General features: G+C 36.1%; 3 protein-coding genes across 6 annotated transcripts; 1 reads left to right on the forward strand and 2 right to left on the reverse strand.

Moving 5' to 3' along the window:
- Positions 1-1,056: 1,056 nt before the first annotated feature.
- Positions 1,057-3,999, forward strand: LOC114265680 (uncharacterized). Its single transcript, XM_028206499.2, has 8 exons — positions 1,057-1,496; positions 1,908-1,998; positions 2,120-2,259; positions 2,376-2,619; positions 2,715-2,819; positions 2,924-3,106; positions 3,224-3,428; positions 3,521-3,999. Exons 1-8 carry the CDS (start codon positions 1,057-1,059, stop codon positions 3,997-3,999), a joined length of 1,887 nt encoding a protein of 628 aa, XP_028062300.2.
- Positions 3,894-6,660, reverse strand: LOC114265681 (uncharacterized). 4 transcript variants are annotated; one of them, XM_082904524.1, is made up of 2 exons: positions 6,220-6,648; positions 3,894-4,289 (listed from the first exon to the last, which is right to left on the reverse strand). In XM_082904524.1, exons 1-2 carry the CDS (start codon positions 6,585-6,587, stop codon positions 4,169-4,171), a joined length of 489 nt encoding a protein of 162 aa, XP_082760650.1. In that variant the 5' UTR covers positions 6,588-6,648; the 3' UTR covers positions 3,894-4,168. The 4 variants fall into 4 exon arrangements, with proteins under 4 accessions (XP_082760650.1, XP_082760652.1, XP_082760653.1 ...); XM_082904526.1 differs by lacking the exon at positions 3,894-4,289 and adding an exon at positions 5,587-5,855 and having other exon boundaries at positions 6,220-6,660; XM_082904527.1 differs by lacking the exon at positions 3,894-4,289 and adding an exon at positions 5,670-5,878 and having other exon boundaries at positions 6,220-6,643.
- A 2,253-nt stretch (positions 6,661-8,913) lies between these two features.
- LOC114265683 (serine/threonine-protein kinase TOUSLED-like) lies at positions 8,914-26,397 on the reverse strand. Its single transcript, XM_082906559.1, has 16 exons — positions 25,533-26,397; positions 23,397-23,486; positions 22,887-23,093; positions 21,151-21,201; positions 20,806-20,913; positions 20,661-20,705; positions 20,360-20,472; positions 16,070-16,136; positions 15,026-15,092; positions 12,611-12,708; positions 12,305-12,484; positions 11,918-12,128; positions 11,484-11,748; positions 9,950-10,004; positions 9,590-9,751; positions 8,914-9,307 (listed from the first exon to the last, which is right to left on the reverse strand). Exons 1-16 carry the CDS (start codon positions 25,764-25,766, stop codon positions 9,212-9,214), a joined length of 2,049 nt encoding a protein of 682 aa, XP_082762685.1. The 5' UTR covers positions 25,767-26,397; the 3' UTR covers positions 8,914-9,211.
- Positions 26,398-26,732: the final 335 nt, after the last annotated feature.

Below are 26,732 nucleotides of genomic sequence, written 5' to 3' on the forward strand. Positions count from 1 at the left end.
TATGCTGCGGAATCATCATATACCAGAATTTTTATGCATATAAATACACTCACTCGCTTATCTCACTCTTCAAGTTTTCATTCTTATTATTTGTCCCAAAAAAAGTATAAAAAATATATATATATATATAAATTATAAATAAACAAAAATAAATAACTCATCCTTGTCAATCACAGGTACTTGAAAATTTCTTCTTTTCTTGAACAGTGTTTGACTTTTTGTTTGTTTGTTTGTTTGTGTGCGCACGCCTATGTGTACCTTGTTTTTCAGCAGAACTTGTTTTTAAACCACTATTTTTTTCTTTTTCTTTTTCTTTTTCTTTTTTTTGGGGGGGGTGTTCTACTCTACTATGTTGAATGCAGTTTTTTTTTTTTTTTGTTCTTTGATTTTTTCTTTCGCTCATGTTCATGTTCCAATTCTTTATATACATGTGTAACATGTACACATTTCGTATCATAGGTTTCAATGCATCTTGTGTGTGTCATATTTTTCATCAGAATCACTCTCAATTACATAAAACACACAAGTCATAACAATTTTAAAATTTTCACTCTTTTTTTTTCCTTCAAAAATGCTCATATGGTTATCTGCTCTAGTAAATAACTCTCATTACAATTTTGAAGTTTTGTCATGCTGCTCATTTTGTTAATTGCCCTAGTTAATAACTACTAATAATTTTTAAATTCAACCCATTCCTCTCATTTATCAAATTGCCAAAAAAATTATATGTAAAATTGTAAATCCGCTGCATTTGCGCCTTTTTTCTTTTCTTTCTTCATCAGAATTACCTTTTTCTCCTTCTTCTTCAGATCAGGGCTTCTTTTTTTTTTTTTTTTTTTTTTGTGTGTGTGTGTGTGAGATATTTGTTTGCATACACCAAATTGCAAAAACAAAAACAAAAAAATTCTCATTCATCAAATCACCAAAAATGAGATTAAATGCATCACGCTTGCACCACTGTCATTACAATCTTTCACTCCCATCCAATTGATCAATATGAATCTTGATTTTATGTTTTTGATTTTAGAAAGTGAAACAAGTTTGTGAATTACAACAATGGCACCAAAGGTCTCAATTCTTCCCCAAGTGGGATTCCTATTCATATTATGCCTATGGACAGCCATGGCAGAACCAAAATCAGAATACACCAAATACAAGGACCCCAAACAGCCCCTTAACATTCGAATCCGTGACCTCATGAACCGGATGACTCTAGCCGAGAAGATTGGGCAGATGATACAGATAGAAAAGGCCAATGCCACCCATGAGAACTTGAGGGATTATGCATTTGGTAGCATACTAAGCGGTGGAGGAAGCGTTCCTCGTAATGAGGCCTCTGCCGAGGACTGGGTCAACATGGTGAATCAGTTTCAGCGAGGTTCGCTCTCAAGTCGGCTTGGAATTCCCATGATTTATGCAATCGATGCAGTGCACGGACACAACAATGTCTATAAGGCCACAATTTTCCCACATAACATTGGTCTTGGAGCAACAAGGCAAGTACTTTTTAAAATCTAGTTGATGATGACGATGATGATGATGATATTGATTCATTTTTCTGCATATTTGTGAGTAAATATGTTTGTTACGTTTGTTATATGCATTAAGTGCTCAATTGGGCATATGGGTTTTAATTTGTAGGTATCAAACACATTGAAGAGTCAGGTTGAACAAAACAATTTAACTAATCATGTGGAAACATACTACTAGCTATGTGTAGACTTATTTGGTGCAGCTCTTAGCAAGTTAAAAACTAATAATCAGATGCAGAAGTTCAAAGCACATCTCTTTATTTTCAACAATTATCTTATTTAAGTTATTTCTGCCTCAAAAATTGTAAGCAGAAGCTACATCAAATATTTTGTCACAGTGTGTACAATTGTATTGATAGACTTGTCATGTTGCAGGGATCCAGAACTTGTGAAGAGGATTGGTGTTGCCACTGCTCTTGAAGTTAGAGCTACTGGCATTCCTTATGCGTTTGCACCATGCATTGCGGTATGCATACATGCATTCAGATCCAGAAACCAATGTTCCCAAATATAATAGTTTCTCAGACTAGTGGAATTGCAAAAAATAAAATCTAATGTTTGATCCTAAAAAAACATTTATAAAACAGGTATGCAGAGATCCAAGATGGGGTCGTTGCTATGAAAGCTATAGCGAGGATCACAAAATTGTACAAGCAATGTCTGAAATGGTAATCGGTTTACAAGGGGAGAACCCTAATCGAAAGGGTGTTCCTTATGTTGGTGGAAAGTAAGCCTATCTTGGGACCTAATTGCTTGTTTTTTCGATAATTTGTTGTTGATATTCGCACACTATAAATATTTCACGCTTACATAATTCCCAATTATTCTTTCAATCTTATAAAGGGACAAAGTTTTGGCTTGTGCAAAACACTTTGTGGGTGATGGTGGCACGGTCAAGGGAATCGATGAAAACAACACCGTGACTGACTGGCACACGTTGCTAAGCATTCACATGCCTGCATACTACAACTCCATCATTAACGGCGTGGGAACAATCATGGTGTCTTATTCGAGCTGGAATGGAGTGAAAATGCATGCTAATCGTGATCTAGTTACCGGGTTCCTCAAGGACACCCTTAAATTTAGGGTATATTTAGTAGTATTTTGATGAAACGAAAACACTGCTAGTTCATAATAGTTCAAAAAAGTCAGTTCTAACTAGTTATTTGTTAAAAAATTTAGGGTTTTGTCATCTCTGATTATCAAGCTATTGACAAGATCACCACTCCGGTCCTTGCAAATTACACATACTCTGTGGAAAAGGGGATTCTAGCTGGCATTGACATGGTTAGTAGTCTCTTCTACGTAGAAACAATACTTTCTAATAAGTGAAAATGAGTTCTGACTTTGAAGCCAACGTTGCTCGGGTTTTTTTTTTTTTTTATTTATAGATCATGGCCATTTCCAACTATACGGACTTCATTGATATCGTGACATCCTTAGTCGAAAAGAATATTGTCCCCATGAGTCGTATTGATGATGCTGTCAAAAGGATTTTGAGGGTCAAGTTTGTTATGGGCCTTTTTGAGAATCCATTGGCGGATTTTAGCCTAGTTAATCATCTTGGAAGTCAGGTTAGTGAACTAATAATTCACACTTTATTTCTCCCTTTATTTGTTAAATGTTTTTGAACTATTCATGTCTTCTATCCGATAAAAAACAAAACAAAACAATAACCATTAATAGAACAGGCTCATAGAGATTTAGCAAGGGAAGCCGTGAGGAAATCACTCGTGCTCTTGAAGAATGGGAACAATGGAGAAAGTCCCTTGCTTCCTCTCCCCAGAAATGCGGAAAGTATCCTAGTTGCCGGTAGTCATGCAAACAATTTGGGTCTTCAATGTGGTGGTTGGACTATTACTTGGCAGGGAATGAGTGGCAACAAGCTAACTACCGGTATCCTAATTGTCAATTTCAAGATTTATGTTCTTTGAAAATACTTTTATTTTTAATTTTTTAACAAGAGATTATCATCTTATAATGGATAGGAACTACCATCTTAGACGCCATCAAAGCTGCAGTCAGCTCAAACACACAAGTTGTCTACGAGGAGAACCCCGATGGAAATTTTGCCAAGTCCAAAAACTTTGACTATGCAATTGTTGTTGTGGGAGAGCCACCTTATGCTGAGTTTCATGGAGACAACTTGAACTTGACGATTCCTAAACCCGGTCCTGATACAATTACCAACGTATGCGGGAGTGTAAAATGTGTTGTCGTCCTCATCTCTGGCCGGCCTCTTGTGATCGAGCCTTACCTCCCCTCCATTCATGCTCTTGTTGCTGCGTGGCTACCAGGTAGTGAAGGCAAAGGCGTGACTGATGTCCTTTTTGGGGACTACGGATTCACTGGGAAACTTTCCCAGACTTGGTTCAAGAACGTGAATCAACTCCCAATGAATTTTGGGGATCCACATTATGATCCACTCTTCCCCTTCAATTTTGGATTGACCACTAATCCAATGTAGGCTACATATAGCGATTTGAGCTCTTTTTTCGTTCACGGATGCAAAATTGGACTAGTTGTAATTTTTTGTTTTTGTTCTAGACTTGCCGTTGAATGTGCAAGAACAATCTAACTAGAAAATCATTCAAAACTTTATCGAATAACCAATTTTTGTTGAAGAAGCTATTGAGTCAATTACAAAATGTACTAGTTTGAAACGCTAGTTGGATTTTCCCTAGGGTTGGTAAGGCGAAATGAGGCCACCCGAGCTCATTCCCTTCTCTTCCTGGTCCCAAAGCAGTGTAGTCCTTCCTGAAGAATTTGGGCTTCTTGTTATGCTACTTTAACTACCTAAATTAACATGAGTCACTAGATCTAGATAAGATAAAATTACGATCATTAAATGAGTAATGATTAAAACAACATTTGAAAATCAGGGTGGATTCTCAAAAAACAAGGTATTTTTAAGTAATTTTTGAAGGGAGAAAAATGGGATCAACTTACCACTCCATCTACAAATAAGCTTAGTTTGGATGGTAAGAATTTTAAAAGAGAATAAAATATAATTTTGGATTCTCATGATTCATCTATTTGAAACAAATTGAAATGGAAAATGAAAGTGATTCCTATTACTTGAGTTAAAATAACTTTCTCAAACTATAGGAAACTCGTGCCTATGATCCCTACGATATTCTCACATTTCTAAAAGAATATGAATCCCTTGAGAATACATTTTATTATTTTTTATATGAATTTTTTAATTCAACCAAATGTTCAAATAACATTGACAAAATTAATTTTATTATTAATAATGAGATTAATTTGTGACAATATTGACAAATATTTATGTTTAGCGAGTGTGGCCCTGGCCCTATTTGTTGGAATTTTTTTAAAGTTAAAAGTTGATAATTAGAAAGTAAAAGTTAAGAACACCTCTACTATATGTTTCAAATAATCAATTTTTTTAGTTTATTTAAGATATTTCTGCCTAATAAGCTATAAGCAAAAGTTGCACCAAACAATCTAACAGAGACTCCCAAATCAAAATAAGCTATAATCACCCCCCAAAACGGTAACTAACAATCGTGGAGCTTTTTTTAAGTTAAAAGCTGATAATCAAAAAATATAAGCTAAAAGCACCCTCACCCCAATTTTCAAATAATTAGTTTTTTTCAACTTATTTAAATTATTTCTGTCTAATAAGCTATAAGTAGAAATTGCACCAAATAATCTAACACAAACTCTCAAATCAAAATAAACTATAATCACCCTGTGCCTCATATTGAACACACAAATGATCCAACATTCAATGAACATCATCTAACACCTTTTATTTTTAGGGGTAAATTATATTGATCTTCTTGAGAGAAAATATATTGAGCCAAATATATTCAGTATAATTATACTAAATCTCCTTAAAATTTTAATTTACTTTAACACTCAGTCTCCTTTTTATCAATAATTTGTTACAAGTAAATATATATATATATATATATATATTACATCTCTAATATATTAAAATATATGTTTTTTTCTTGTTTATTCTGCGTCTACAAATCATCTGAATTAATTTTGATTACTTTGGTTTTACTAAAAGAAAAATCAATAATTATACCAAACTTACGAAGTTTATTGTATTTTTTTAAACCTCAGGTGATAAAAATCACAAATGTAAAATACAACAACAAATCATTTAAAAAATTAAAAGAAGACCTTATGAATCCTCATGAAAATTCATGTATACATTTGAATATATAGTAAAACAATGAAGTGAATCAATCCTCAAGATCCAAGGGCTTGAAATATTTGCCATCTATGAGATAAGTACCAATGGTGAGACGAACTGCCCATACATCTTTTGGCTTTCTTGACACAATTCTGCATATATGTATTATTACATCCTAATAAGAAGCAAATAATTGAGGTAAATAGGCACAATTTTTTATTTTATTTTTTTCACTTCTCATTTCATAATCAATAAAGCTACTAACTCATAATTTTTGCCATCAAAATGAGAAAAACAAAAAAAAAAAGCTAAAAACTAGCTTCTTCTTCTTCTTCTTCTTTTTTCCCTTCCCAAAACACCCCACAATCGAGTCAGGTAATTTTGCCATTCTGGTAATGATTAAGGTTAAATGTGAATTTGAAACAGAGAAATATACAATATGGAGACAGAGAACCCTTGACATGGAAAGATATAAATGGAGAGAGAGAGAGAGAGAGAGAGAGAGAGAGAGAGTACCTGCCAACATCGCCAGGGTTGACCAAGCCAGAATTAAGCCTGAGACAAGGAACAGCGGTGGCAGTTTTGATCATTTTGGGAGCTTCTGTTACTATAATTGGAGACCCTATCTCCAACCTCCTTGATTTCCTTCTACTTTCTTCTTCTGATGATGATGATGAAGATGAGTAGTCTTTTGATTCAGATTTAATGGAGAATATTGATACTCCGACTAGTACTACATTCTTCTTCTTCGGCTGCCTTGGATTGCAATTCTTGAATTCCACAAATGAATCCTCGTTACGATGCTTCAAATACTGTGGAATCCACCACGCTGATAATGATGATGCTGATGATGAAGTGGCCGCACAAGATAATGAAAACGCCATCACACACAGAGAGAGAGAGAGAGAGAGAGTAATATATTTCTTCAGGAACTAGGAGATGACGCTTTTTTATATGTGGTTCACACTCAACAAGTCACATTTTATTTATTTTTCACAGGAATATGTAGTTTTGGAGAAAATTAACTTGTTTACCAATTTACTATTTTAATTACCACCGGGGTGGTGGCCCAGTTGAGAAAGCAACTCGTTTTCACAGGCTTGACCCAGGGTCGAATCCTGGGAGGAGTGTAGAAGTGTTCTCTTTGAGACCCCCTCTCTACTCTAGTTTGAACCCTCGGCGGCCTGCGTATAGTTGAGCTCCCCTGGTGCCCCGGTGGTGGGTCCCTCACATGGTGGGAGTTAATTCTTGACTGGCAACCGGTTATCCCGGGATCAGGGCCCACTGGACCGTGATGACACCTCAAAACCCTTTTTTCTTGTTAAAAAAAAAAATTTATTATTTTAATTATAAAAAAATAATGTGATAATTTATAATAATTTTTTAATTTTTTAACTATAAACTCATGTCTCCAAACGGATGCACAGTGAGCAAGCTAATTAGCCGCCACTATTGATAATGATTAATTGCTAAACTTTGATTGTTAAATTAACTATTGATCAACCATGGGATAATGACTGGATGAAAAATATATATTACACAAGATCCAGATCCAATTAGTAGCCCTGCAAATTTGTTTATTTGTTTTTTTTAAGATGAAAACTTTGTAAGAATATAGAAATTCCAATTATAAATAAGGAAAATTTGATGAAAATCATATTTCATAGACTTCTAAATTCTAATGCTGTGTTTGGTTGGAGTTTTTGAGGTGGGATTTGGAAAAGGAATGAGAAATGTAATCCTATTTATGTTTGGTTATAATAAAAAATATATGGGAAAAGAAAGGGGGTGAGAAATAAATAAAGAAATAGGATACCTTTTAGGACATCAATTCTATTTTATAACCAACACAACCAAACATAGTTGTGATTTGGAATTCTATTAATTCTTTCTCCTTTTCCTTTCATTTCCATTTCCCTTTCCATTTCCCTTCCCAAAACCCCCAACCAAACACAGCGTAATAGATCCAATGCGTATTCTTATATTCTAAGATTTTGAAAGAGTTGACCTAATAAATTCATATTCCATTTGATATTTTTTGTGGATATGAATATTCCTTTCAAGTTTGATATGTACCAAGTTTTTATTGTTACATATATGTTCTCTACCATATATGTCATATAATCATAGTCAATATACCATATATGTAGGAGTGAAAGAGAGGAATGGAGTTTGTGTCAAATATGTTAGATCGGTGATGGAGATGATGATGAACTCGCAAGAGACGATGGTAGATCGGTGATAAACAATCTTTTTTTGCCATTGAAAAATCGGAACAATTAGTTTTTGATATCCCATATATATAGGTTTGAGAGAAAGAAATAGGGTTTATTTATAATAATTCTGAGAAATCAAACATTGTAGACCGACGATGAAGATAACTCACCGAAAACAAAGACAATCGTTTTTTTGCTATTGAACAAGCATAACAATTAGGAGTGAACAGCAAATATTCCAATCCGCTCAAACCGAACGAACCAAACCGTTCCGCCGCATTTTAGACGGATACGTGATGACAAGCTGAAAGTTGCGGATTAATTTTTTTCAATCCGCTTAGTTTTGGATAAATGGTGGATTTGAGATTCTTTTAAGTGTAAATTTTTTTCAATCCGCTTAGTTTTGGATAGATGATTGATTTGAGATTCTTTTAACCCCGAACCGTAAAACGGTCTTTATAATTATAATAATTTAGAAACTAAGCCTAACCATAAAACTTTTGAAACGTAATCAGTACAACCCTGCAAAACTAGTTGGGTTCTACAATATAAAATTCATCTGTATATCTATACTAATTCTACCGACAAAAACATCAAAAATACATACATATCATAAGCATACATACTCTCAAAATCAACTTTTATAAAATGTGCAATGTTATCATCAAATTCTTCATAAAATATATCAAGCACTATATAAAAGCAATTTCTAATAATCTATGGAATGTAAAAAATCATATAAATAGGAAACGGTTCGATTTGGTTCTTTTGAACCTTAATCTGGGAATTAAACCATAATCAACTAGACCACTGGTCCAGATAGATCCGTTCTACTAGTTTTTTTATTTTCATTTTTATTTATTTTTTATTTTTTTTTAACACCCCTAATAAAAGAAGCCTGGTTCATGATGGTAAGCTGAACTTTTATAAGTGGTTTGAGTGATGGTATCACGAAAACACAAATTGGGCAAAAATTAAATAAAACAAACAAACGAAAAAAACAAACTTTCAATTGAGTGTACCCCATATTTTTCCCTCTTCTTCATAGAAAAAGGTACAACCATTTGCAGCAACAAACAAAACAATAAGAACACAAATTATATAAAAAGAATATCCGAAACCCTATTTTTTGGGCAAGAAGAGCAGGGAGGGGAATAACAAAAGCTTTACAACTATACAAAATCCCCTGCAAGTACTGTGGTTCTTCTTCTTAATTCAGAACTTGATTGAGGAAAAACTTCTTTTACCTTCCCGCTCAGGCCTACGACCCTTAGGCTAGTCGGTAATCATGTTCACTTCTTTGTGTATGTAAGATACAGATCTTGAGCAACGGTCAACACATCTGGCCTCTCTGCTTGATTATATGTTAAACATCGCCGAATAAAATCCTGCAGAAAATCAAAGAGATGTGAGGAATTGTATTGAAGAAACTAGTATACTTCCTGAGCAATTAGCCATGTCAAAGAAAACTATTTTTTTTTTATTTCTCCGTTCCCTTCTTCTTGTCTTTATTTTTATTTCTACCTTTTTTGCCTTTTTCTTTTTTCTTTTTCTTTTTCTTTTTCTTTTTCTTTTTCTTTTTTTTACTTTGGTTGGAAACAGGACACCAAAAAAAAAAAAAAAAATTACTAATCCAAATGAGTGGCAATGAACAAATTGGAAGAACCCACCTTCGCTTCATTTGAGACAGCAGGTCTGGAAGGGAATTCCACCTTGCGAGCTTTGATAATAGTATCTTCGCGTAAAATTCGCTCTTGTGACTGGTCATGCCCAAAAGGACGTCTGCCAAACAGCATTTGGTAAAGTAGAATACCAGCCGACCAAACATCAACCTATTTTGCCAAAAAAATATATAATGTTAGGAATAACCTTAGCCTAAGAAAATGAACTGTTAAATTGAGCATGTGAAACACAGAAATCATTAACACTTCCATCTAAAGGAAGATACTTCAAAGGGGACAACTATTAGGTATCGGGATGCATTGAAAATATAGTCCTCACAAATGAAAATATAGTTCGATTTCACTGACCTTAGAAGATATGAGAGGCGTCTTGCTTAGCTCAAAGCATTCCGGAGGCAGATACCTGAATTTACAGGACAAGAAATGATCAATTGACTGCTAAATTAGCAACAGGTAAGAACATATAGAAAGCGGAAAGAGGAGAGATACAGAAAAATACAAATCAAAGCTTAAAACCAAGAAGCGGTCTTTGGATGGTACATGGTGAATATGTTCTAACTCATAAATGATAAATGGAATTAGGGAAAGAAAAAAAAAAAAAAAACCATAGTAATAAATTAAGAGATTGAAAATAAAATTAAAAATATGTCACTTACCATAGAAACCTTATCAAGATCCCTAAAACATTATCACCAACAGAATCAAATTTCAACTAAAGAAAGTCTTAGGTCCTATTGTGATAAAACCAAAATCATGTAAGAAATACAGATTGATTTTGGGCTATGTCTGCAGGAATCAAATTAATATTCTTGTATAACATTAAATGATCATTGGACACTAAAGAAAACCAATTGAATCAATCAAATTATTTTCACCTTGTTTAACCGATTTTTCCTTTTCCAGCCAAAGATTGAACTAAAGACACATTTAAACTCCACCCCACCCTTTTAACACCTAAACCGAAGGACTAGGGCTAATCAAATATATCTGGCTTAGCAATTGAGATAGAATGCTTTTGCTTCTCAGTTGACTTGAAATAAATATACACAATATCATGAAAAGAAACACTAGGGAATCCTATAGAGTGATGTTTTCTGTTTTCCAGATTAGGTCAGGTTTACTCCAATTTCTTGATTGTGTATCTCCAGAAAACCAATAAAGAAAAATATATCATTTTCCTTCCTGAATTCAACTCTCACGCAAAGTAGGTTGGAGCAAAAACCAGTATTCATCTATCTTCCACATATAGAGACTGTCTGAGCCACATAATATTGCCATATTCCATAGATATAGTTCATATTGGTCCAAGCATTGTTGTTACAATCATACAATTCACGATTTGATTCATAATATTCCATAGGAGTTGCAACAAAAACCATTCGAATCATATTCGAATCATACTGCAGAATCAAAAATTAAGTGAATCATGCGATTCAATATGATTCAGCTCTATTTTGTTTTTGTTTACGTAATGCATGAAATGACGTCATTTTCACCAAGCTATCAAGATATATAGAAGAGATCAATTAGTTATATTAGTATACATGATTTTATACATACATACATGTATAAAATTTAGTTATATGGATATTTACTTCATTTTAAACACTGTGTGTGTATTTATATATTTATATACATAGAAGAAATTATATGTTATATTAAATAAAATGAATCTTACGGTTCACGATTCATTATTTTAGCAAAATGATTCAAAATTCGATTTGCAATTTGACAACAATGGGTCCAAGAGGATTCTCTACTTGCAAAAAGTAAGAAGCATGCAAGCAAACAGAAACTGTGAATCTTAAGCAACACAGATTACGAGAACTCAAAAATATTGCCAAGGTTAAGAGAAGAAATGCACAATTGATGCAGCATTTACCAATATGTTCCAGCTCCCTGTGATGTGAGTTCCATGCCCTGGGATCCAACATCATCCTCCACTATCTTACTAAGACCAAAATCAGTCACTTTAGCAACACCAAACTCATCAAAGAGAACATTCCCAGGCTTCAAATCATAATGGATGATCTTTTGTGTTTTTTTATTCAAGTAAACAAGGCCTTGAAATATTTGAACAATAATGATCCTAGCTTCTCTCTCTGGTAGTATGGGTGTTCCTTTAAGAACTGCATCAAGATCTTTACCTGCAAAAAATTGTGAGTTAAAAGTAGAGAAGTAAAGCAAAAATTTGTTGAGTAATCTTTGTTTTTTAAAGCATAACCTAAAGGTAACATTTTCAATTAACTATTAACTACACAAATAAAGAGGGAAAAAAATAAAGAATTGATCATACAGCTGAGAGACTATACACACCACTACAGTACTCTAAGATGGTGCAGAATGTATTCTGGTCAATTTCAAAAATGTCCCAAAGCCGCACAATGTGATGATGGACCAAGGTCTTGTGAATATTGTACTCTCGAATAGCATGTCTTATGTAACTTTGCTTCTTTTCTTCACTCCACTGAGCATTCAGCCCATGAAGCTTACAAGCGACGTATCTATGCTCCACCAAGTCATAAGCCTGCTCGAAATTTCTTACATCAAATGATTGCTTAAAGGTGTATTTTAACATTTGCCAACAAAGGCAACAGAATGATCTTGACTGTTGTTTCAACAAATAGAGCCTTTGTGGAACACTACAGATGTAACAAGAAACATCTCAATCTTAAAGTAATAAAAACTTGCCAAAGTTCTGACCTTGTAAACCTCGCTGAATCCTCCTTTACCAAGAAGGTTTAAGAGTGCATATCGATGGTTCAAAATCTGAAAATTGTTAAAACGAGAACCATCCTCATCTCGTATACGTTTCATTTCACGTATAAGCCTTCCCTTCTCTAGTTCATATCGATCCCTCTCGCGCATAACGGTCTCTTCCTCCTGAAGGACATCCGTGGCTCAATGAGATAAGTGTTCTTTTCTTTTTTTTGCCCCGGCCCCCCTTTTGTGTCTTTAGTTGGGTGGGGATGGGGATAGAATGACAATTACAAAAAAATAGTAACTTACACGCTTGATGCTGGCTAGACGGGATTTGTAGATCTCATCCTGCATAAGAATATCATCTTCCTGAGACCCTGTTTCAGCATCTATTGCATCTCCCTTATCTTCAATGAATGATCAACACGGTTAGTGTTCAGAATTTTGCTAAATGACTTACACATGATAACAATTGGGAGTGGGGGAGAGAGGGATATACTAAGAACTTCTTAAATTTGTATATTAAGGATTCAAAATAAATAACAAAACCTTAAACTACCACGATGCAATTATATGCATACAGCAGTGTCTCAAGCCCAGAAGGTGGACAGCCAAATATAATGACATGACATTGACAATAGGATCAGATTTGAAATGACTCAGAAACCAAGTCAAAAGAGTGATTCACATAGTACAACAGGATCAGCAGACTCAGCACTGTATTAAATTTTTATTATTTTTATTTTTGGCTTTAGATACAGAAACACCAGAAAGTGTCGAGGTAAAGCCAAATGCAAGTGCAGTAAACAAGAGAGGTCCCAACTAAGGCAAAAACCTATCTTGTAGACATCCCATGAAGAATCTACACATGACATGACAGAAAGGGAGTAAAATCCTTATTTTTTGTTTGGGGGGGGGGATGGATGGTGTTTAAATAACTAAGCATCATGTGCTTCAACTCATGGCTCAGCCTCTCCTCATCCTAAGAAGTACACATAACACATCTAATGCTAGGACTTTGTATAGGAAGGCACTGAAGGAGACCACATCATGTAACCTAGTTCTTCCTTGGAATGCCACATTGAGGTGTTGACCTTGGGCAAACAAAAAATGAGCAGTTCTCAATGTTACACGGTTTAGACCATGTAAAATGGTATAAGAACCTAAGTACCTAGTGATGGGTAGGGTGCATCCTTGGCCTACACGTGGCAGGTGCTGCCGAGTGAGCATGCTCAACCCCAAAAGCTAGCTTTTGAGGTGAGGGTGACACTTGCATATTGCACATTATTTATGTACCCAATCGATGAGGGACTTCGTTTCACACTCAATAGGGTCAAGGTGTAGGACATGAATGTATAGGCATGGTTCTACTTCCATCAGTCTGAGGCTTGTATGGCACTGCATTTGAGAGAGTATCATTCAAAGGAACAGCTGCTTGTGTTGGACTTGCGGGTGCCTCGGTTGATTCAAATTGTTAACGCAAGGGCATTCAGATTTGAGTTTTAGGGCTCCCTTTGCATCTGTGGTGCGCAGGGTAATTGGTTTTATTGCTCTTGATGAGTGGAACAAAAGAACGAATTGTTGAAGTTTTCCAACAGATGAGGAGGGGGGCACTGTAGAGAGGGACGAGTTTAGAAGGAGAAAAAATAATGAATTGTTAAAGTTTTCCTACTGATGAGGAGGCTGGAAAAATGGCTAAAACTTCAGTAACCTGGAAAAGAGTTGAAGCAAAGTCCTATAGCAATCAGCCCCAACCAGGTGAGCACATACAAGGTAGCTTCAGCTATTGAACATGAATTAGAAAGGGAAGCCAAGGAGGGCTATGAGAGTAGCAAAGCAAACCTTTTCCCATGTAGTAGGGAATGCTCTAGAGTGCATCAGGTCATATTGATTCTGATAAGGAAGAGAATACAGAGTGGCACATGAGTAATTGAGCTTTAAAAGAAGTTGGTGAAAGAAGGGACTGCACTGGGCAGGTCTGAGATGACTGAGATGATAGGAAATTTGGAGGGTGAGGAAAGTCTATTGAGAGGATTGCAGATTGAAGCTTATCATTGACTGATGAGGTGGAACTGATGTCTCTGGTGGACTGTGCGCCACTGACAACTAGGGGCTGCACACTTGAGGTTGGTGAAGGCGGGTCACAGAGAGAAAAATAAGGATGCATCAGATTGAGCAATAAGGAAGAGCAAGCACTTCAATCGAAATAAGGATGCATCATTAAGAGTATCTCTTCTGCTGTTAAGGAATTGTCCGATTTTATAGAAAATTATAGCTTGTTGACGTTACACGAAAGGGAAGAAGGGTGAGGTTTACTTAGTTCAATAATTAGGAAGCAGTCTTGATGTCAAGGTTTGACAGGTTTTAATCTCTATGACTGGAGTATGTGTTTTTCAAATGTCACAGCCCCACTTTCCTAGAAAAATGTTTGGCAATGCTTCAATTGTGTTAAATGGTAATACGAAGCAGCCTTCCAGGTTTGAAAACCCGGATGAGCAAAAAAGGAAAGGTTTGAAAACAGGGGTTTAAAATGGATGGCCATGTTGGTTGGGAGAGAAATTTTTTTTTTTTTTTTGATAAATCATGTTGGTTGGGAGATATAGAGTGAAGAGCACTAAACAAACAAGAGTAGTCAAAAATTCGAAGTTTGGAATTGGCCAAAGAAAATACAAAAGTAGTCAAAAAGTAGCAACAATCAGATTTATGAAGATTCAAAAAAATTACCTGTCGGTCGTTTCTTCAATGATTTTCGCTGCCGCTCAACAGCTTCCTTTATTTCTAATAAATGTTTCTATAAAACAAAAAATCACATCAATGTAAATTCTATTAGAACAATTTCATGGACTTGGATCATTGAATTTAAGCACTTTATAAATCAAGGTCAGATAAAAATCTTTCCAGTATTATGAAATTTGAGTTTATTGTGCCACCAAAGTTCATAGAGGAAGCAGTGAATCAAACTAGGTCACACAAAACCATAACATACTCTGTTGGCAGTGATCACTCAAGTTGGAAAGTACAGTAAGTAGGATATGTGACAAACGAGAATGTGTAATGAAAAGGTCAAATTCTTTACTAAAAGAAATACGGCCAGACATTTCTTATCCAACGAGAATTTCATATTGATACTTCCCCCACTAAAAAACAAAAGAAGCCAGGTCCGTCCATATATATATTAATCTTTGTCTAGGGGTATGCTCGTGTGATCTAGAGTCATAAGATTAGAGAAATTACAGGATTTTGGAATCATGGACCTCAAATTCCATCAATTGCTAAATCTCCTGTGCTTCTGATTTTAGAGTTTTCACGTTAATTTTTTTTAATTTCTACTATAGAGCCTTTGACAGAGCAAAAATAAAAAATTTGATTCATGCAGCCGATCCCACCTAATTGGACACAAGGCTTTAACTTGGTTCGGTTAAAGTATGGAGTCAATACATTGACTATTCTCACTTAACTCAAAATCCAAATTTAATTTGCCAATTGGGTATGGATTATGGAATTAGATTTCTTAGTATGTGATCCAAATTAGATTTCTTAAGCACAAATATGACTAATAACTACACACATGCACAGCATAGTTTTATTAGATATAAATAAGTGGCCAAAAATTACAAAACCTATGGAACTACAGAAAGCCCTCATTTAGATTTTTTTTCGTTTCGGGCCCCAAAAAAGGTTTGAGTCATCCCACACAAGTACACGAAATTTAAAGAGCCAGGACATTACGATGGTCGCTATTTCATAACAAAATAGAGAAAAACATACAAGATGAGCATTGAGATCCTTAAGTGCTTGACCATCCTCCCATGTCTCAGATATGATAGTTCCAGCTCTGCAATTTTATTAAACAAAAAATTAATATCCAATATAAATTGATAAATGTTAAAATCCACCTACTCTCCACCTACTTCACCCACTTAAACCTACTCCACTAAACCTAACCCACTACACCACTACCACCTCACCTACTCCACTAAACCTAACCCACTACACCACTACCACCTCCACTTCACCTACTCCTTACCTACTACACACTCACCCTCTTCTATATATAGGAATCATGAATCATTGTAATAGATATCAATATATCAATCAATAATAATACATACAATTTATTCTCTCTCTTTCTCTATACATTATTTTTTACATGGTATCAGAGCTGGTTTAAAACCTAGTATTTTCGCTTCCCCGGCGGGCGGCAACCTCACCTTAGCCGTCCGCCGGACCTCAACCTATTCCGCTGATAAAATCAACAAAGATTTGTGCAACTGTAGTCATGTGTGAGGTTGATGGAGAAGAATTCTTCACCTCATATGACGAGACAGTCTGGAACTGGAAACACTGCAACATTCTACTCTGGAATTCTGCAGCAGCTAGATTATAGCTTGGTTGAGTGCCAAGCTTTGGTTCTTCCACCCACTCTTGAACTTGCCCAGCAAAGTGTGAAGGTTCATGCTTGTGTTGGAGGGACTAGTGTGCGCGAAGATCAGCGCATTCTCTCCAGTGGGGTTCATGTTGTTGTTGGTACTCCTGGTCGTGTGTTTGACATGTTGCGGAGACAATCACTTCGCCCTGTTTACATCAAAATGTTTGTCTTGGATGAAGCTGATGAAATGCTGTCACGAGGTTTTTAAAAATCAGATCTATGATATTTTCCAGTTGCTGCCACCCAAAATCCAGGTTGGGGTGTTCTCAGTTGCTGCCACCCAAAATCCAGGTTGGGGTGTTCTCTGCCACAATGCCACCAGAGGCTCTTGAAATCACCAGGAAATTCATGAATAAGCCTGGAAAGAGAAAAAGCTCATGCTAGGATTTGCGAAGTGATTCGCTGCAGGAATTTTGGCTTTGGATGAAACCCTTACCATACTCCACTCATTCTCTCCAACTGTTCTAACTTTTTATTTTTATTATTATTATTATTATATCAAATAATCAATGCACTCATGTTCCCCACTAACAGTGTCCACTTTTGACCCAAACCATTTTCAATCCATCATTTCTCCTTCACCTTTTGCACTCCACTCACCGACTCTCTCTCCACTTTATCACATGGGTTTGTCCCTCTCTCTCCTCCATTTGATTTCAAAAATCACTTATTTTTATTTATTTTTTCCAAGTCACTTTTCCTCTTTTTTAAATACCCCACTTTATTTTTGAAACAATCGCACTGATGTTTTTCATATAATCCATCTATAAATATTTTTTATCTATTTTCTTTCTCCCTTGTTTTCTTTCATTTTATTTTTTATTTTTTTCAACAAAACACTCCCAAAACAAAAAAAAAAAAAAAAAAAAAACAACAACAACAACAACAACAACAACATTTTACAAACTTGTCATTTCTTCATGCCGGGGATCAACCCCGATCAGCATTTTACACCATAAAAAAAATAAAAATAAAAAAACACAAAACAAAACAAAACACAACCAACACAAATCGGAACAGTGGGATTTTTCTTCTCGCCTATTCCGCCGGTCTTTTCTTCTTGCCACCGTCTTGGGCGGCCCTTGCCGGTGTTGCCTCCGTGTTTCCCACTCCACTGGGCATGATCACTACTCCCTGCTCCTCCACTGCAGCATATGGCGGCCCTCCAAATCGGAACATAAAACTGGCCTTCCGCTTCAGCTCCTTGTTTTCCGCCTTTAGCACACTTATCTCTGCTCGCGCATCCTTATACATGCGTTGGAGCAGAGCCAGTTGGGCGTTTAACTGCTGCACCTCATTTGTCCTACTCTGCAGCCGGTTCGACAAATTTGTAACCGCAGTCATGGTTTCCACACATGACTTCAGAGTATACTGATTGGCCTCAATATCAGTTTGCACCGCCATTTTTTGCTCCACCGACCGCATCGGAAAGTTCAATGGAGCAAAACCAGAGGTGTTTGGTTGAGGTTCACTGGCCATCGCACCAGTTATTTCTCTTGTGGACTCGTTCAGTTCTGGAAAGAGCGTGAGCAGACCACGGGAAGAGGAGGCCATGTTCTGGGTAGCTGGACGGGAAGAAGAGGCCATGTTGCTGAGTGTTTCAGAGACGGGTTGGTTACAGAGTATTACAGAGTTTCTCAGCAAAGGAAGAGTTTGTTTCAGAGGATTTTCAGAAGTTTTTTGTCTGCCTCAGCCTCAGCCTCCGTCTTGGTTAAATAGCCGAGGCAGCCACGCGTATCGCGCGCCACTTGACGCCAGACGACGAACGGGCGCGCCAGCCAAGGCCCTCACGTGCCTCGCCATCATATCTGGCACGCCTTTTTATGGATTGAGCACGCCTTTTGATGGCACGCCTTTTGAAAGATTGGGCACACCTTTTGAGGGTGCGACTTTTTAAGGGTCCGACAAGACTCTGTAAACTGTCCCGACATTGATTCCGGTTAGCTCCTTTATGGGTCCGACAAGACTCTGTAAACTGTCCCGACATTGATTCCGGTTCGCTCCTTCAAAGGGTCCGACAAGACTCTGTAAACTGTCCCGACATAGATTCCGGTTAGTTTCTACAAGGGTCCGACAAGACTCTGTAAACTGTCCCGACATTGATTCCGGTTAGCTCCTTCATGGGTCCGACAAGACTCTGTAAACTGTCCCGACATTGATTCCGGTTAGTTTCTACAAGGGTCCAGCAAGACTCCGTAAACTGTAACCACAACTGTCACAACATTGTCTGCTACAACGGTCCGACATGACCCCATAAACTGTCTTCTACATCGGTCTGACACCGCCATCCAGTGTCCTCTACACCGTTATGACACCACCATACAGTGTCCTCTACATGGTTATGACACCCCCATACAGTGTCCTCTACAACATTATGACACCACCATCCAGTGTCTTCACCAATGGTCTGACACGACCATACAGTGTCTCTTATCCTCTTTTATTTTTATGTATTTTCTTGTTTTGTTACTCTCTCCAAACTCAAGTTGGTTAGTTCCTATCCCCCTTGAGTTTGCGGGGGGCTGTTAAAATCCACCTACTCTCCACCTACTTCACCCACTTAAACCTACTCCACTAAACCTAACCCACTACACCACTACCACCTCACCTACTCCACTAAACTTAACCCACTACACCACTACCACCTCCACTTCACCTACTCCTTACCTACTACACACTCACCCTCTTCTATATATAGGAATCATGAATCATTGTAATAGATATCAATATATCAATCAATAATAATACATACAATTTATTCTCTCTCTTTCTCTATACATTATTTCTTACAACAACAAAGGAAAAGATGAACGGAATTTTTTTAACTCAAACATCAAGAGTTATAAAAAGTTCTGCGGTGGCAACATCTAAACAATTAAGGGCTTCACATAACTTCAAAGAGTATCTCTCATGGGGTAATTACAAACAACTGTTTAGGATAACACTATTGACTTGATAAAATAGCAAATTAAAAAGCATTATCCTATATATCAATTGCCATCACCAAAAAATGAAGGCATATTTGAGAGCTAATCCTATTCAGACAACCAAAAACATACAGAAGCATACACAATTTAATATAGCATATTTTTGCAATATACATGGGTAAAGAAACAGATAGCATACAAAATTGGTTTGCATTGAATTTACTTCCGGAGTGTATACTTGTGCCCTTTATGTGAAGAAATGCGTACAACACATGTTCAATTATTTAATTATAGAGATTGCATAAACATTTATATCGCCTTTATTTTTTTTCTTTCCAAATATTTTCATGCGTTTCCAAATTTTTTATCATTTCCCTTTTGTTTCCAAAACGAAATGTTTCTGTTTCCAAGCTGACTGAAATGACACACCAAAACGAAATTTTGATCCTTGGTATATGAAAGAGACTAAAGTCTGACAAGTTTGAACAATATAACATAAATTATTGCAATCCAGATAATTTAAGTCACCATCTATTTTCAACAAGAGAAGAAATATTTATTAGCAACTTTCCTGCGTGTTTTCTGGAGGTCAGTTTCCTCCGATGTCTTTGTTTCTCCATAAATTTGTGGGAACCAAATCGAAGGAGAATGATTTATTCTGAGTATATCTTTACTGAAAAACAAAATGAATATATGTGGTACCTGATTACACCCACACTACCAAGTCTCAAAGAGTCCTGGCGTACTTTCAACCTAGCTTCTTGTCTCTCAGCTTTTGAAACAGATATCAACAGATCAGATATTATCTTCATTCTCTGCATCAAAGAAGGAAGCAAACCAATCAAATACCTATAGCACATGAAAAACAAAGAAAGCAAAAGCTAATACATCAAAGTGTTTTAAAAAGCAGATTGGTTATGCAAATAAATCAAACAGCCAAACACAACACTGAAGAATGACAATGCTATTGATTAGAGGGGTCATAAAGATTTGAAAAGCATACCTTTGGCTTCATTTGCTGGTCATAATCTTTAAGGTCCTTCAGTTCCTGTGAAATTCAATAACGAATATGAAAACAGAGATCACCGGTTGAAGTGAACAAAGTTTCTCAAAACTGAACACTGCAAATGAGTGAAGGATAATTATACCTTTTCTAACTGGTGGCATAGTTGCTGATAATCAGCGGCCTCTTGACGGGATTTCTTGAAGTCCTCCTCTAATGCTGCAACTTTTGCACGTAAAGAAGTGATCTCCTCCTAAAGTTAGTTGACAACAGAAGCATACACGATCATGAGAAATCAAAAGCTCACTGCATCTAATGCAAGAATACCTAAGGCAGTAGGATTATCCTATCTAACCATCTCCAAAATAGTAAAAAATTAAAACAAAAACGGACATTATGCAGCAGAAGATTTTTCTTTCAATTCCCCTTTTTAGCAAATCAAAGCTCCTACCAGAAACAAATTTCACCATAAAACAATTAAACACAATACCTCTAGTGAAGAGCGGTCATCACTCCCAATTTGCTCTTTGGACCAACCATCCTGCAAAAGGGGGGAAAACAAAGGGAAGACAGCAAATGGATTACCACCATAAAATCACTTGATGTTGCTGCTAACCATAAAGTCACAAGCAAAAGTCATCCTTTCACGTCTTTCTGCACTTGCAAAATAAACCTAGTTTTATCAAACAAACAATAATAACAAACACATCAGACAAACATCAATTGCCTTCAGAATCTTTCAGGTATCAGTACTTCTCTATACCACATAGGATGCAGCCTTAGGACGAATGACGGTATTCTTCACCAGCCTTAGGCATTGCCAGCCAATGCCTAGTTGATGCATACAATTTGAGTTTAATACATAAATTACAAAAAAGGACATGTGTCTCAACAACTCAGAAGGACGAAGGTGTATCATGATGCTTATCTTGGTAAGATATTGTGATGCACTTATCTTTGGTTTGATACTGTCACTTAATGCTGAGGCACCTAGAAGCACATTCAATGCATATGATAGCATGACTAATCAATATATAATTACTTTTTTTAATAATCCGGGGAATCTCCAGCCCAGCACATATGGGCCCATTAATTTTTTAACTTACCAAGATATATATCTCTAATTATAAATACTAAAAACCAAACTAATCCTTGTGTCCTTACCGTGGAATTTTCAACAAAAATGAAAATACCAACCAGCAGTGATCTCATATCAAAATTTACGTAAAGCTGGTGGAAAAATAGTTCATGGGATGGATAAAAGATTTCAAAATTAGTCAAGGCCACTCTTAGGATACTGTCCATATTAATATTCAAATATTATACAGTAGTGGCACGGAACAATCTAATAGATGTGGACTTTTTCTAATTGGTGTATCTGGTGACATTTTTTACCACGTTATAGGCAGTAAATTACATTCTATTACCAGTGTTTTATTTCAAGGAGGATTTCAATGAGTATTTATGTAGTACCTTAATAGACATGATACGGATGATATTATTTTGCAAAAGCAACTATCTTATCACCAAAAATACATGACTGCGACCTTCCATGTATGTAAAGTTATACAGAATTCTACTCCTTAATTCAAGAATAAATAATCAACATTTGTTAACAATTCTAAGTGTTGTATACTCCATAGCAACAATCAATTAACACAAGGCAAACTCTCCTCGCCAATGCCACAATAGTGTAATGATGGCCAAATGGCAATGCCACATGCAGGAATCAGTTCTGAAGGGAAATGATTACAATTGAACAGCTACTTGCAAAGAAAATATAAATCAATATCGTCTAAATTGGGCCATATACTAAGTCAGCACACAAAATAATGATGACAAAAAATGGAGGATAGGATATCAATCATCCACAATTCATTGTCTGGTCTTCCCAATAATTTAGGCCCATTTCTTTCTAGATCAGCAAATATTGGGACATTCTTTTTAATATATTATAATGCCTACATTAATAATTTGAAGGTTTCTGCATAACACAGTGAACTAATGTAACAGTGCCATATGCAACAGAGCTTACAGGCGTTAAGCTCATATGGTACTACAATTACTAGAAACCAAGTATCAACATCTTATGGTACTCCACTGGGCCCAATCACAATGTAAAAGGGCATCCCCTGCTGCTATGTTTCACAATTCCATATGAGCAGCAGCAGCAGTTGAAGAAGATACGGAAAGAAATCGGAGAACGTCATGTTGTACAGATCATACCTTATGATGTGAGTTGATAAGCTGACCATTTGATGGTGAATTAATTGGAGGAGAAGTTTGTGTTTTTGCCTGACCATTAACTCTGGAACCACGCCCCCTGCCTGAAGCAGCATGCCCCCTACCACGGCCTTGTCTTCTCCTATTCACATCTACACCTGGCTTGGGGTCTGTGGTTTCCACGACCTTTTGTCCTATGTCAGCCACAGCCTGATTCATTCATATGTAAGCATCACTATGCTATTGTTTCATTAAAATAAAATCTAAGAGAAAAAATGCAGAAATAACAGCTAATACCTAAGAAGCCATGCCTAAGAAGAGTACCGGTAAATGATAGCATATCAATATCAAACATATCATAACATTACCGTTACGTGTTCAAAAAACATAGACAATAACAAAGGCTGAAAAAGTAAAAGATTATAAGTGGCTAGAAAAAAGGTTTAATACTTGAGACAGATATCACCACACTGAAGCTCCAATCAAGCAAACAATTGCTATATAAAAGTCTACCTCAACATGTTCAGAAGCAGATGAGTTGTCATCTTCTTCAAGTTTCCGGCGCTTTTGAGTATTTGCTTGTATGAGATACGCCGTTCCATTCTATCATAAGAGTAAAAAGACAACGTTGTTGAATTCAAAAAGAAGGAAAAAATTCAGAGATTTTTAAAAAGCATTTGAACCATAATGCTTCGTGAAAAAAAAAATAAAAATAAAAAATCAGGTGAACCAGACCATAAATCACAGCAACTAAAACACAAAATCTGTTTCCGAAAGAGGAAATGCAGAACTTCTAATTGTGAGATATTATTACTCCAACAGTCCACGAATCTAGACCAGACAACTCATTAAAATTAAAAAAATGTACAGAAACACACAAGCATGCACTGACACATACAAGTCGAGGGTGAGTGCATCATCAGCTGAAATTAAACAGTTCTTTAAATACACAAAAGCTCACAGAACTTCTACAGATTAGTTATATTATTGGCAACAATAAATTCCATCTCTATCATTATTTATCAATCCTGCCATTTTTTTTCACTCCATTTTTTCTTGTTTGTCCTAATAAGATATAATTTCAATCATTTGGTGTGTTTACTAACCTTCTAATTCTTTCTTGGACAATTTTGCTACAGGCATTCCGCATTGTATTGTTCATGCAAGCATACATTTCCCAACTATTAGTGGTTGATTTTAAAGAAATAAGCAGAAAATGTGAATGTGCGCTTGGACATTCTTGTGCTTATAGTTACCTTTTATTCATGGATGCAACCTTGCATATCTACATTCACTCCATATTTGGAATAATAAATAATCACAAAATCCAGCATGTATCCCCTTCAACCCCATACTTGGGTTTTGAAGCCAAGTAAGAGAATAACTTCAAGATGACATCTTACTAACAGCACATAACACATTCTAACTCAATCTCGTAAAGGACTATATGAAATTCACAAATCAATTTTTCAATCCTAAAACTTGAATTAAACATATAGGCTTGCCTGACCAAGAAGAACAATCTACTAGTGAAACCTTCCTTGAAAAAGAGAAAGTTAGAGCTACGTTGATAGCACAAATTAAAAGCTCGCTCTTGAAGTCGAACAAGTTAATGTACTTCCTTGCCATTATACCCCCGATGGGTGACAAGCTGCCATATAAAATTCAGATATCAATGACCGCATAGTTACCTGTTGTGTCAGTTTGAGGATCAAAAAATTAGATTCAATTTAATCTGTTTGTAACAATTTCAAAGTCACCAAGTATTTTCCAAAATTAATCGACTCTCGGATTCAGGTTGAACCTGGAATTGGATTCATACGAACTTATCCCTAAACCAGATTTCTCCTCCAAAAACAGGAAAATTGATTATAACAATTCAAGAAAAATAATGGCTGTTTTGATATTTAATGCTAATTAGCTAAAATTTGGGTCATTCCAGAAGTTGTAAGACTCGACTAAAACATTAATGCAACATTTTTTATGGTCCATATACTGTCAAATTTGGACCCCACAACCCATTAAGATTTGGAATTCCGTTTTCGCTGTTAATTTGTGGGTTTATCAGATTACTGAACTAGCATCATAAACAAACTAAAAACAGACCACATTACATCTCAAGCATGTGTAAAAGATCAAAACAACTACAAACGCAAGTGTACAAACAGAATTCAATAAATTAGATTCAATTTGATTCTTCATTACAATTTCAAAGTCAACAAGTTTTTTTCCAAAACTAATCAAATCTCAGATTCAGTTGAACCTGAAATTGGATTCATACAAAGTTTATCCATAAGCTGAACTTTCCAGCCAAACTCGGGAAATTGATTATAACAATTCAAGGAAAATAATGGCTGTTCAACTTTTAATGCTAATTCAGCTAAAATTTGGGTCATTCCAGAAGTTGCAAGATTCAACTAAAACATTAATGTAACATTTTCTATGTCCACATACTGTCAAATTTGGACCCCGCAGCCTGGTTAAGATTTGGAATTCCGCTTTCACCGTCAATTGGCAGGGTTATTATCATGCCTATTACTGAGCTAGCAATCATAAACAAACTCAAAACAGACCACATTACAGCTCAAACATGTGTGAAAGATCAAAACAACTACAAATCCAAATGAATAAACAGAATTCAAGTCTCACATCATCATCAGAATCGCTTGAAGGCAAGGACTCAGACAAATTCTCTGCAGTAGCAGCAACTCCATACTTCGCCACACACGGAGCAGCTGGCCAGGTGGCCTGCGCCGGGGCAGGCGCAGCTGAGGGAGCCTTTCCAACCATTCGAGCTTCGAGTTTTGCAATTTTTGTGGGCAGAGACTGATCGGATTGGTTTGAAGAGTTGGAAGAGAAATGCAAAAGCATGTCCTCCGACATTGTTAGCCCCAATGCAGATATCCTAACACAGTTCAGAATTATAAGAAAACCCTAAAAATGTTAATTTTCAATCGAGAAAAGCAATTTGAGGTGGACCCATTTAGCAAAACACTTGATCAAACAATGATGAACACAGTTATGATTGCCCCAAAGCACAATTAAGGCTTCAACAGCAAGAGATATGGAGATAGATACAGAGACTTAGAAGTTGGTAAGATGATGATCAAAGCCTCAAAGGTGATGGGAATTGTGGATATCAAGAGAAACTGTGAAGTTCAGAGAGAGAGTTGAGTCAATTTTTCTGGGCCTGATGAAAGATAAAATTAGGGCTTTTTTTCTTCTTGAGAGACGATTGGATGAATGCAGAATCAGGGAAGAGAAAGGAGGGTGACGGTGGTGGTGATGGTAAGAGAATGAACTGAGGAGATGTTTGGAAGCCAAGAAAATGAGGAATTCAAATGTTGGAATGGTTTTTCATGAGAAAAAAAGATTTCCATATATGACTTGTTTCATATGGGTCATGGTACTACTGTCTATGGGGGGCTGTTGGGGTGAGGTGGGTTGTGTCCTGCTACCAAAAAAAAATTAGGGTCGGGAGAATGTTATGTGAAGTTGAAGACAAAGGAAGAGTGAGGGGGGAGATGGAACAAAGAATGAGAATAGGTCAGTAAGGAATATTTTGGGGAGTGAATTAAAAGTAATTTTTTAATTCACTTTCAAAAAAGAAAAAGATTCAAAAGTTTAAAAATTAAAAAATTAATTTTTAATTATTTTTTCAAAGTATTCCTAAATTAGAGTTGAAGGGTTGTTTTGTGGATTTGTTCTAGGCCTATTTTTGTGACATGAAAGGCATTGGGGTGTTTTGGAAAGATTGTTGGTTTTTTGATTTTTTATGATTTTTTTTAAAAAATATGTAAAAAATGTGAGAGATGATGTGACTTAAAATAAATTAAAAGTTGGGAAGTG

Source organism: Camellia sinensis, chromosome 14, assembly GCF_055761805.1.
Source record: "Camellia sinensis isolate YWXY chromosome 14, ASM5576180v1, whole genome shotgun sequence".
Taxonomy (NCBI): Eukaryota; Viridiplantae; Streptophyta; class Magnoliopsida; order Ericales; family Theaceae; genus Camellia; species Camellia sinensis.

What these genes read in the sequence shown, in the direction of transcription:
- LOC114265680 (XM_028206499.2), top strand. Translation starts at nt 1,057, where the DNA reads ATGGCACCAAAGGTCTCAATTCTTCCCCAAGTGGGATTCCTATTCATA. An exon ending in ATTGGTCTTGGAGCAACAAG is followed by an intron (nt 1,497 to 1,907) that starts GCAAGTACTTTT and finishes GTCATGTTGCAG; the next exon opens with GGATCCAGAACTTGTGAAGA. An exon ending in TTAATCATCTTGGAAGTCAG is followed by an intron (nt 3,107 to 3,223) that starts GTTAGTGAACTA and finishes TTAATAGAACAG; the next exon opens with GCTCATAGAGATTTAGCAAG.
- LOC114265681 (XM_082904524.1), bottom strand. Translation starts at nt 6,587, where the DNA reads ATGGCGTTTTCATTATCTTGTGCGGCCACTTCATCATCAGCATCATCA. An exon ending in AACCCTGGCGATGTTGGCAG is followed by an intron (nt 4,290 to 6,219) that starts GTACTCTCTCTC and finishes CAAATTCTTCAG; the next exon opens with GAAGGACTACACTGCTTTGG.
- LOC114265683 (XM_082906559.1), bottom strand. Translation starts at nt 25,766, where the DNA reads ATGTCGGAGGACATGCTTTTGCATTTCTCTTCCAACTCTTCAAACCAA. An exon ending in CAAGCGATTCTGATGATGAT is followed by an intron (nt 23,487 to 25,532) that starts GTGAGACTTGAA and finishes CTCTTATGATAG; the next exon opens with AATGGAACGGCGTATCTCAT. An exon ending in AGGATCTCAATGCTCATCTT is followed by an intron (nt 15,093 to 16,069) that starts GTATGTTTTTCT and finishes TTTGTTTTATAG; the next exon opens with AAACATTTATTAGAAATAAA.